The sequence below is a fragment of the Oncorhynchus mykiss genome, chromosome 16 (assembly GCF_057628025.1).
Source record: "Oncorhynchus mykiss isolate SJ-2025 chromosome 16, ASM5762802v1, whole genome shotgun sequence".
NCBI classification, from domain to species: domain Eukaryota; kingdom Metazoa; phylum Chordata; class Actinopteri; order Salmoniformes; family Salmonidae; genus Oncorhynchus; species Oncorhynchus mykiss.
Window position 1 is genome coordinate 41,499,447 of NC_143037.1, and position 12,725 is coordinate 41,512,171.

The 12,725-nt window shown below is 44.3% G+C and overlaps 1 protein-coding gene across 3 annotated transcripts in view; it reads left to right on the plus strand.

Moving 5' to 3' along the window:
- Positions 1 to 12,725, plus strand: part of LOC110491053 (disco-interacting protein 2 homolog B-A) — a 78,624-nt gene that overhangs the window by 37,309 nt on the left and 28,590 nt on the right. For all 3 annotated transcript variants that reach the window (XR_016487259.1, XM_036946808.2, XM_090202670.1), the window contains 6 exons: positions 6,240 to 6,419; positions 6,806 to 6,931; positions 7,500 to 7,727; positions 7,990 to 8,136; positions 10,623 to 10,742; positions 12,458 to 12,655. Coding sequence is in view for 2 of the 3 variants with exons in the window: in XM_036946808.2 (XP_036802703.2) it covers positions 6,240 to 6,419; positions 6,806 to 6,931; positions 7,500 to 7,727; positions 7,990 to 8,136; positions 10,623 to 10,742; positions 12,458 to 12,655 (999 nt within the window). In the remaining variant the exon portion in view is untranslated. The remainder of the gene's footprint in view (positions 1 to 6,239; positions 6,420 to 6,805; positions 6,932 to 7,499; positions 7,728 to 7,989; positions 8,137 to 10,622; positions 10,743 to 12,457; positions 12,656 to 12,725) is intronic.

Genomic DNA, 12,725 nt, shown 5'->3' on the forward strand with positions numbered 1-12,725 from the left:
CAGCTCATACAAGGAGAAGACTGATCAGAGATGCAGCCAAGAGGACCATGATCACTCTGGATGAACTGCAGAGATCTACAGCTGAGGTGGGAGACTCTGTCCATAGGACAACAATCAGTCGTATATTGCACAAATCTGGCCTTTATGGAAGAGTGGCAAGAAGAAAGCCATTTCTTAAAGATATCCATAAAAAGTGTCGGTTAAAGTTTGCCACAAGCCACCTGGGAGACACACCAAACATGTGGAAGAAGGTGCTCTGGTCAGATGAAACCAAAATTGAACTTTTTGGCAACAATGCAAAACATTATGTTTGGCGTAAAAGCAACACAGCTCATCACCCTGAACACACCATCCCCACTGTCAAACATGGTGGTGGCAGCATCATGGTTTGGGCCTGCTTTTCTTCAGCAGGGACAGGGAAGATGGTTAAAATTGATGGGAAGATGGATGGAGCCAAATACAGGACCATTCTGGAAGAAAACCTGATGGAGTCTGCAAAAGACCTGAGACTGGGACGGAGATTTGTCTTCCAACAAGACAATGATCCAAAACATAAAGCAAAATCTACAATGGAATGGTTCAAAAATAAACATATCCAGGTGTTAGAATAGCCAAGTCAAAGTCCAGACCTGAATCCAATCGAGAATCTGTGGAATGAACTGAAAACTGCTGTTCACAAATGCTCTCCATCCAACCTCACTGAGCTCGAGCTGTTTTGCAAGGAGGAATGGGAAAAAAATTCAGTCTCTCGATGTGCAAAACTGATAGAGACATACCCCAAGCGACTTACAGCTGTAATCACAGCAAAAGGGGGCGCTACAAAGTATTAACTTAAGGGGGCTGAATAATTTTGCACGCCCAATTTTTCAGTTTTTGATTTGTTAAAAAAGTTAGAAATATCCAATAAATGTCGTTCCACTTCATGATTGTGTCCCACTTGTTGTTGATTCTTCACAAAAAAATACAGTTTTATATCTTTATGTTTGAAGCCTGAAATGTGGCAAAAGGTCGCAAAGTTCAAGGGGGCCGAATACTTTCGCAAGGCACTGTAAATACATTAATTTTAATGTATTTTTTGCTCGATATTGCAAATGCCTGTATTGCAGAATCGAGGTTTAGTTTTCATTTTTTATGAGCGTTTATGTACGCTTGTTCTCATGTTGTATTTTTGGTCTCGTCTCCTTCGTTCCTCTGTGCGCCTTTCCATTTTTAACAGAGATCTTTATATGATGACGAGATGCACGTCTCAGCCCTAACAATGGGAGTTGTTGTCCCAAAGGCAGGAAAACAGACGACAAGCTTAGGTGTAAAATAAGCCCAAAGAAAAGCATTGGTCTTATTTTGGACAGATTTTAGAAAGTGAAACCTCTCACGCCAACAACGTTGAGATATCACATCTTCCTCCCTGACAAGTGGTTTTAACTCGCTATTTGCATTTGAGGTTTGGTCCAACAGAATTGGTCATATGGACTCAAACACATTGGGACTTTAGTTTACTGTAATAGAGAAGAAGTGGTCTTTTCTAACGATACCCATTTTACCACTACTTTAATTGCGCTTAGAGCAGACACTACTAAAACGAGAGTGTCATTGAACATTGATTCTGGAAAATGTATGCTGTTTGTCGTGCGCAGCATTATTGGGGCACCATGTACCTCTAGTAGCATTTTAGCCGAAGACTGTTATACTAGCTGTTTAATCAATAAGGAATTGGCAACTCGTTTTCATTTTGAGAAATAAGGTCGGCCACTTGATTTCAACATCTGGACAGGCTAACGTGTTTTTCAAACAGTTGGAGACAGACAGAAGGGTGTGTTCAAAGCAATCCAACTGTTCAACCTTGTTAGCTAGCAAATAGATCCAAGTTGGCTAAACCTGAAATATGAAGATTAGCTGGCTAATCACTAGCTCGTGGGCTTGAGAGATTGTTGATGAGACCTGCTACAAGAAGTTAGACATTATTAGTGGATGTGCATTATGCATTGTTCTAGTTAAGTTTGTAACAAAAAATTGCATTTTCACAGACTGACTTGAAAGCCAGATCAGTGATTATTGCAACAACAAAAAAAGCAGGTTGAACTATTTGGCAAAAATAATTAAATGCAGTGTATTAGACCTTTAATTGTACAATGGCGCTTATTTAAATTAAACCCCAAAAAATGGAGATGTAGCAGATAGCTGCTAGCCATCATGAAAATGGATCAGGCTAATGCTTGCTGTGCTAGCCCACCAGTGTTTTTATCCACAGCTGGACATGTGCGTCAGTGAGATGTTTCCACACAATCACAGAAGGAAGATATGGTGTAACAGTAAAATGGACAAGGGATTTGTCTGCCCTAAATGCACCACCATCAAGCAGTTTAGGGAAGAGATCCTCCGTCTGTTAGCTCGGTTGCAAGAAAAGGATAACCTGCTTTCTAAGTTCACCGACCTAGCTGTAACCCAGGCAAACCAAATCTCAGTTTTAAATGCCTCCTGTAGTAAAGCTGTCAATGAGTCGGGTGGCGTTGATCTGTCCCAATCCAACGGACAAATGTTAAGCTCAACTCCGAAGCCCAGTGGCACCCCCCTCCCCCACGGCTACCACAGTTCAGCAGGTTGCTTCCCCATCGGATTCCATCACATCCACCATCATTGTGGGAAGATCGATGGTGAGAGATTTTGGACTGACCAAGGTCCACTGTCACTCAGGAGTCCGTGCCCATGACATCAACTCCCTAGTGCCCACGGTTCTGGCCAACTACTACAATATTGCCACCATTGTCACTCACGTAGGTTTGAACGTCTTTCGTTTTAAGCACTGTCACTAGCACAGGGAAGAGAATAGTTACCTCTGGCCTACTCCCGTGCTACTGAAAGGGTTCGGAACATTTCAACCGATTCATTGGCCTGGATGAGTATTTGAAGAAACTTAACGACAGGAATGTCTCTTTTTGTGACAAACTTTGATTTGCTGTGGGAGCAACCAGCACTTTTAAAAAAAATAGACTGGATTCACCCTAACCGCAGGGCTTCCAGTATTATTTCTCGCAACATCGCTAACTGTTTTAGGGATGGACGTACCTGGTCTGTTAGTGATCTAGTTCTCCCTTTCAAAATAAGCAAGGCAGGTCTTGGAAAGCATGTAAACTCCTGTAGAAATGGCGCTATGAGTAACTTAACTTATTTTCCTTTAACTCGGGCCTTCTAACGAGTTTCTACAAACTGTTATCTCCTACCATTCTGTCAGAACGTGGTTGTTATTCCATTGCTTACCTCGAGGCAGATGCCCCGGGGGCAGTGGCCCACACCAATTGGACATGGCTCTTTTAAATGTTAGAGCAATCACGATTTTTATTTTTTATTTAACCTTTATTTGACAAGGCGAGTCAGTTAAGAACAAATTCTTATTTACAATGATGGCCTACATAGGCCAAACCCGGACGACGCAGGGCCAATTGTGCTCCGCCCTATGGGACTCCCAATCACTGCCAGTTGTGATACAGCCTGGAGTAAAATCTTTCTCGTGAATGACCTCCTTACTGAGCGCAAAGTTGATTGCATGTTTCTCACGGAAACATGGCTGCCCCCCGGACTACAGCTTTTCATTTATTTTTTATTTGTTTAACCTTTATTTAACTAGGCAAGTCAGTTAAGAACAAATTCTTATTTATAATGAAGGCCTAGGAACAGTGGGTTAACTGCCTTGTTCAAGGGCAGAACGACATATTTTTACCATGTCAGCTCGGGGTAACCTTTCGGTTACTGGTCCAATGCTCTAACCACTAGGCTACCTGCCGCCCCATACTCTATCAGAAAAGAGAAAAGGGGTGGGGCGACAGCCTCTATTTTTACAAATGCTTTCATTAGTAAATTTCATTTGGCAACTTTGGGTCTTTTGAGCATCATGATATACTGTTTAAATGTCGGCCACCAGTGCTGGTCGTAACCCTGTATAGGCCACCAAAGCACTGCCCCACTTTCTTCACTGATTTATCTGAGCTATTGTCTATACTCCTTCAGAACTATGAAAAAATCAATGTGTTGGGCGATTTTTAATATTCATAAGACTGCTGGCTCACAGCTTCCTCCAGCTAAATCAAGACAAGGCCGACGTACTTATTGTTGGAGTCAAAGCACAGAGAGAGAATCTAGCCGCACATTTTAATTCACGGGCAATAGAGATAAAACACCAGGTAAAAAAGCTAGGTGTTATTTTAGATTCTGAACAAAATTTTGAATCGCACATTAGGAATGTAACCAAAAATGTTTTTTTTTAAACACCTGAGGAACATCAAATCAAATTTTATTTGTCACATACACATGGTTACATTGCCAAGCTGTGGCCGTTTCTCTCTCCGGCTGATACAGATAGACTAATCCATGCTTTTATTACAAGCAGGCTTGAATACTGTAATGCTCTCCTGTCTGGTCTACCCAAGAAAGCCATTGTTCAACTGTAAAGCATACAGAATGCTGCAGCGTGGGTACTGACCAAGACCACATGGAGAGCACACATTACACCAGTTTTAAGGTCTCTGTACTGGCTGCATGTGAGTAAAAAAAAAAAAAATTAAGTTCATTTTAAGATTCTTATATTGTTTTTTTGTAAATCAATCCACGACTGTGCACCTCAATGCATGTCAGACATGCTTTTAAGTTAAGCACCCAGTTGGTCCCTCAGGTCCTCTGGCACTAGCCTTTTAACTATCCCAAAGCCTAGGACCAAGAGGCATGGAGAGGCAGCCTTTAATTATTGTGCCCACAGCCTCTGGAATAGCCTGCCAGAGAGCCTGAGGAGACTGAAACTGGACATTTTTAAAAGGAGATCTTAAAACGTTTCTTTAGGGTGCTTTTTAGTAGTTCAGTTTGTCATTCTTTCGTTTTTTTAATCTTATGTTTGTTGTATAGTAAATGTTTCAGCTTTTATTTTCTTGTAAAGCACATTGAGTTCCATTCCATGTCTGAAATGTGCTGTATAAATAAATCTTGATAAAAGCTATAACAGCCTCCACTCTTCTGGGAATGCTTTCCATTACTGATGGAACATTACTGCAGGGACTTGCTTCCATTCAGCCACAAGAGCATTAGTGAGGGTTGGGCACTGATGTTGGGTGATTAGGCCTGGCTCACAGTCGGCGTTCCAATTCATCCCAAAGGTGTTTGATGGAGTTAAGGTCAGGGCTCTGTGCAAGCCAGTCAAGTTCTTCCACACTGATCTCGACAAACTATTTCTTTATGAACCTCGCTTTGTGCACGGGGCCATTGTCATGCTGAAACAGGAAGTGTCCTTACCCAAACTGTTGCCACATAGTTGGAAGCACAGAATCATCTATAATGTCATTGTATGCTGTCGTGTTAAGATTTCTCTTCACTTGAACTAAGGGGCCTAACCCGAACCATGAAAAACAGCCCTAGACCATTATTCTTCCCCCACCAAACTTTACAGTTGGCACTATGCATTGGGGAAAATAGCGTTCTCCTGGCATCTGCCAAACCCAGATTAGTCCGTCGGACTGCCAGATGGTGAAGCGTGATTCATCACTTCAGAGAACCCATTTCCATTGCTCCTGAGTCCAATGGTGGCGAGTTTTACACCACTCCAGACAACGCTTGATATTGGGCATGGTGATCTTAAGCTTGTGTGCCACTGCTTGGCCATGGAAACCCATTTCATGAAGCTCCCGATGATCAGTTCTTGTTCTGACGTTGCTTCCAGAGGCAGTTTGGAACTCGGCAGTGAGTGCTGCAACCGAGGACAGACCATTTTCACGCACTACACACTTCAGAACTTGGCGGTCCTGTTCTGTGAACTTGTGTTGCCTACCACTTTGTGGCTCGTAGACTTTTCCACTTCACAATAACAGAACTTACAGTTGACCGGGACAGCTCTAGCAGAGCAGAAATTTGACAAACTGGACTTGTTGGAAAGGTGGCATCCTATGACAGTGCCACGTTGAAAGTCACTGATCTCTTCAGTAAGGCCATTCTACTGCCAATGTTTGTCTATGGAGATTGTATGGCTGTGAGCTTGATTTTATACACCTGTCAGCAACGTGTGTGGCTGAAATAGGCAAATCCACTAATTTGAAGCAGTGTCCAGATACTTTTTTGTATATATAGTGTATTTTGTGAATCGCCTGTAAGTTTGAGAAAAAAAAGTAAATGATTTTTGGCCATATCGACCAGCCCTAGTGTGTGTGTGTGTGTGTGTGTGTTAGAGCTAGGTGCTGAGTATCTCCTCGTTCCTCTCTGTCCAGGTGTGGATCTGCCTCTCCCAGACGTCCAGCAGCAGTCGTCCTCCGGCCCTACCAGTGGTGAGCCCAGCCCTGCCAGCTCTGACCGTAGCCCTGCCAGTCCTGAGGCCTCTGGCCCCTCTTCTTCCTCTGGGGGCCGCAGAAACCGCAGCGGGGGGGCAAGGGATGACCGCTACAGATCAGGTACAGACAGACACATACTGTACATTCATATGTCACAGATTCAGATTCCGAAAACGTTAATGTCCTCAATGAGGCCATTCATTTAGCAGAAAACACAGTGCATTCAGAGGAAATTACAGATTTAAAAGCAACAACATAGCAAAGGATATTTACATGGGAAGTAGACTTAAGTGCAATTTCATAAAAATGACACAGACCTCTAACATGCATGGCACCATAGTAGGTGTGGGAGCTGCTGCCTTGCTTAGGGATAGTGGTTGGTTCTGATTGTGACAGAGGAGTCTAGTGGAACACAGTTGATGCAGTGACTGACCTACTTTTTCCATTCCTCATCCCTGTTTTTTGGTCCTGATCTTGTTCTCATTCTTTCTCACCGTCTCTGTCAGATATCCACACGGAGGCGGTACAGGCAGCGTTGGCCAAACACAAGGAGGAGAAGATGGCACTGCCCATGCCCACCAAGCGCCGCTCAGCCTTCGTCCAGTCACCCGTAGACAACTGCACCCCTCCAGGTCACTACCATAGAGATCAAACTATGTTCTATGTTTGAGGGTTGGGGTCAATTCCATTTCAATTCCACACAATTCAGGAAGTACACTGAAATTCCAATTCCCTTCAATGCTTTTCAATGAGGAGATTTTAGAATTGGAATTTGGTTTACTTTATGAATTGAAATGAAATTGACCCCAACCCTGCCATGTTTGAGTAGTACACTGTAGTGTTCAATAACTAACCCTGGTCCCGGAGAGCTAAAATACAGGGTGCGCGCTGTGCAGGCTTTTAGTTCCAAGCCTAGCACTAACACACCTGATTTAGCATATTCAAAGTCTAGATGCTCAGTTACTGGACAACCTTTGTTGAGTCGATTCAGGTGTGGGTTGGGACAAAATGCTGCATACCCTGTAGCTCATCATCAGGACCAGGGATGGTTGGTTAGGTTATCACTGCTTCTGCCCCAATAAGAGAAGGCCACAAACACTGTATATAACCCACCTGGGGTGCTGCCAAGGCAGCCATTTTGTGCTACAAAGCTCACCACGCGTCATCTACTAAATACATCTCGTTCTGTCTCCCTGTCAGACACATCGTCAGCGTCTGAGGACGAAGGCTCTCTGCGTCGCCAGGCGACTCTGAGTGCAGCGCTAGCCCAGAGTCTCCAGAGCCCAGACTACTGGATCAACCGCTCAGTGCAGAGTTCCTCCACCTCCTCCTCCGCCTCCTCCACCCTGTCCCACGGGGAAAATAAGACTCAGACGCAGCCCCAGCCCACCTCAGCACTGGCCGACATACTGGCAAGCACACGCATAGGTAACACACACACACACACACACACTCTGTAAACACACACACCCCGCACATAGGTAAGGCAAACACACCCTGCACACATTTAATCCAACGCACATGCATTGGGAGAACTGACTCGCACACGCACTAGGGTGCGCGCGCACACACATAACAGCCCTTCTTCGTACCCTCAGAGACACTTTCTTAATGAACATGTATTGTCTGTAGCTCCACAGCTTTAGGTAAGTTTACCTCAGAGTATTAAACCTTGTCCCTTCTCCTCCAGAGAACAGTGTCCCCCCAGATGTGACGTCCTACACCCCTGAGAGGGGTTCAAGGGTGGACTCCAGGGTGGACCTGCCCCCCAATGCTATGACCAGGGGGATGCCCCGAGGACAGAGCCGCACCAGCATGCTGGATACCACCGCTGACGGTATGCACACACACACTGCAGAACACACTGTAGAGCAACAACCACACACTGAAGAACACACTGTAGAGCACACTGTAGAGCAACAACCACACACTGTAGCGCAACAACCACACACTGCAGAACACACTGTAGAGCAACAACCACACACTGCAGAACACACTGTAGAGCAACGACCACACACTGCAGAACACACTGTAGAGTAACAACCACACACTGCAGAACACACTGTAGAGCAACGACCACACACTGCAGAACACACTGTAGAGCAACAACCACACACTGCAGAACACACTGTAGAGCAACGACCACACACTGCAGAACACACTGTAGAGTAACAACCACACACTGCAGAACACACTGTAGAGCAACGACCACACACTGCAGAACACACTGTAGAGCAACAACCACGCACTGCAGAACACACTGTAGAGCAACAACCACACACTGCAGAACACACTGTAGAGCAACAACCACACATTGTAGAGCAACAACCACACACTGAAGAACACACTGTAGAGCACACTGTAGAGCAACAACCACACACTGTAGAGCAACGACCACACACTGTAGAGCAACGACCACACACTGCAGAACACACTGTAGAGCAACAACCACACACTGAAGAACACACTGTAGAGCACACTGTAGAGCAACAACCACACACTGTAGAGCAACGACCACACACTGTAGAGCAACGACCACACACTGCAGAACACACTGTAGAGCAACAACCACACACTGCAGAACACACTGTAGAGCAACGACCACACACTGTAGAGTAACAACCACACACTGCAGAACACACTGTAGAGCAACGACCACACACTGCAGAACACACTGTAGAGCAACGACCACACACTGCAGAACACACTGTAGAGCAACAACCACACACTGCAGAACACACTGTAGAGCAACGACCACACCATGCAGAACACACTGTAGAGCAACGACCACACACTGCAGAACACACTGTAGAGCAACAACCACACACTGCAGAACACACTGTAGAGCAACGACCACACACTGCAGAACACACTGTAGAGTAACGACCACACACTGCAGAACACACTGTAGAGCAACGACCACACACTGCAGAACACACTGTAGAGCAACAACCACACACTGCAGAACACACTGTAGAGCAACGACCACACACTGCAGAACACACTGTAGAGTAACAACCACACACTGCAGAACACACTGTAGAGCAACGACCACACACTGCAGAACACACTGTAGAGCAACAACCACGCACTGCAGAACACACTGTAGAGCAACAACCACACACTGCAGAACACACTGTAGAGCAACAACCACACATTGTAGAGCAACAACCACACTGCAGAACACACTGTAAAACAACAGCCACGCACTATAGGACGCACTGTAGAGCAACAACCACACACTGTATAACACATTGTAAAACAACAGCCACACACTATAGAACGCACTGTAGAACAACAACCACACACTGTAGAACAACAGCCACACACTTCAGAATGTACGATCTCACACACACACGACAGCAGACTGGTAACACCCCGCAGAAAACCACCACACTGCGATCACTCACGGTTTTAACCATAATCTCTAGTCTGTAACATCCTTAATCTGGTGATGGTTTGGCTAACTGACAAAGCACTGTTGTACTGCGTTTGCAGTAATCATGAATGTGGCTGGCAATTCAGTGCGTTTACCCTACCGTGTTTGAAATTGCTATGGCTGCATCCCAAATGATACCCTATTTCCTACATAGTGTACTACTTTTAACCAGAGCCGCCTGGTCAAAGTAGTGCACTACATATATATATATATATATATATATATATGGAATGGAGTGCCATTTGGGACAGTATATAGGGAATGGGGTGCCATTTGGGACAGTACCTATGTGAATCCATTCGGATGATTTGGGTGCTCATGCGCATGTCAACCTCACTCTTTTTTAATAATCTATTTTTATTCAGACATAATGACACACTGACAAGACATAATAACATTGAATGAATCTCACTCACTCTCATCCCCATTCTAGGCGTTGTGTTGGGAAAGCTGCTAACATACTATATTTTGTTCTTTTTTGGGGTGATCCCTTTTTCGGCTGTGCGTGTCGTGTCTTTCATTAAAAAAAGGAAAGCGAAAAGGTAATATGAATCGAAATGGGACGGGGCCGGGGAGGGGCGATGGAGGGATCAATTCCAATCAGCTTGCTTTTTCACCTCTTCTGTCGTCTGTTTGCCCTGTCTCTCCATCTACTCTCCACAGATAGAAATGTCCTTCTGTTTTTGACCAAGAATAAAGTTGCATCTACCTGTTGTGTGTGTCCGTTTGTGAGCATTTGTGTCCGTTTGTGCGTGCTTGCCTATTTAATGTCTGAGCGTATGAGTGTGTGTGTGTTTTTGTGCGTGATTGTGACTATTAGTGAGTGTGTGTTTGTGTCTATGGTCATGTCTGTGATTGTCTGCCTCTACCTCTGTGCTCTCCAGGTGTGCCAGTGAACAGCCGTGTTTCCACTAAGATCCAGCAGCTGCTGAACACTCTGAAGCGGCCCAAGAGACAAGCGCTCAGTGAGTTCTTCCTGGATGACTCCGAGGAGATCGTAGAGGGTAAGAAGCACAGAGGACCTGCTCCAAGACTTAGGCTCCATAAAATACACTACTTCCATTCTGATACTTACAGCACCTTCAGAAAGTATTCACACCGCTTGACTTTTCCACATTTTGCTGTGTTACAACCTGAATTTAAAATGGATCAAGAGATTTTGTGTCAATGTCCTACACACAATACCCCATAATGTCAAAGTGGAATTATGTTTTACAAATTAATAAAAAATTAAAAGCTGAAGTGTCTTGAGTCGGTAAGTATTCAACCCCTTTGTTATGGCAAGCCTTAGTAAGTTCAGGTGTAGAGTTGCTTAACAAGTCACATACTAAGTTGCATGGACTCATGTGCAATAATAGTGTTTAACAAGATCTTTGAATGACTACCTCATCTCTGTATCCCAAACATACAATTATCTGTAAGGTCCCTCAGTCCAGCAGTGAATTTTGAACACAGATTCAACCACAAAGACCAGGGAGGTTTTCTAATGCCTCACAAAGAAGGGCACCTATTGGTATTTTTTTTTTTAAAAGCAGACATTAAATATCCCTTTGAGCAAGGTGGAGTAATTCATTACCCTTTGGAGGGTGTATTAAGACACCCCGTCACTACAAAGATACAGGCGTCCTTCCTAACTCAGTTGCCGGAGAGGAAGGAAACCGCTCAGGGATTTCACAATGAGGCCAATGGTGACTTTTAAACAGTTACAGAGTTTAATGGCTGTGATAGGAGAAAACTGGGGATGGATCAACAAAATTGTAGTTACTCCACAATACTATCTTAATTGACAAGAAGGAACCCTGTACACATTTTTTTTTATATCCAAACATGCATCCTGTTTGCAGTAAGGCACTAAGGTAATACAGCAAAAAAAAGTGTAAAAGCAATTGACTTTTTTTCCTAAATACAAGTGTTATGTTTGGGGCAAATACAACACATTACAGAGTACCACGCTCTATATTTTCAAGCAAGTGGTGGCTGCATCATGTTATGGGTATGCTTGTAATTGTTAAGGACTGGGGAGTTTTTCAAGATAAAATGGAATGGAGCTAAGCACAGGCCAAATCCTGAGCACAGGAAAACCTGGTCCAGTCTGCTTTCCACCAGACAGTGGGAGATTATTTGACCTTTCAGCAGGACAATAACCTAAGTTCAAATCTACACTAGAGTTGCTTAACAAGAAGACCGTGAATGTTCCTGAGTGGCCAAGTTAGTTTTGACTTAAATTGCTTGAAATTCTATGGCAAGACCTGAAAATGTATGTTTAGCAATGATCAACAACCAATTTTACAGAGCTTGAAGAATTTTGAAAAGAATAATGGGAAAAGGTTGTACAATCCAGGTGCGGAAAGCTCCTAACAAGTATTGACCTGGTGTGAATATTTATGTAAATTAGCTGTTTCTGTATTTCATTTGAAATACATTTGGAACAATTTATCAAAACATGTTTTCACTTTGTCATTATGTGTTATTGTGTGTAAATGGATGAGGAAAAATATTAATGTAATCCATTTTGAATTCAGGCTGTAACACAACAACAACAAAAAGTCAAGGGGTGTGAATACATTCTGAAGGCACTGTACATTCCAATACTTACATTCCATTGAATACAATGCATTCTTCCTTCCTTGAAAGAAACAGTAGACATTTAACTCACTATACCCCACTTTATTTTTCTCTTCCTCTTCACCCTCATCCCTGTCTCCTCCCCTGTCCGTAGTGCCCCAGCCGGACCCCAACACCCCCAGGCCAGAGGGCCGTCAGATCATCCCAGTGAAGGGGGAGCCCCTGGGGGTGGTCAGTAACTGGCCCCCGGCCCTTCAGGCAGCCCTGGCACGCTGGGGAGCCACACAGGCCAAGAGTCCCGCTCTCACCGCCCTGGACGTTACCGGGAAACCCCTCTACACGCTGACATACGGTTGGTCTCACCGTCTTAAATGGCACTCGACTCCCTATTCCCTGCTATATAGGGAGTAATTTCCAGCTAA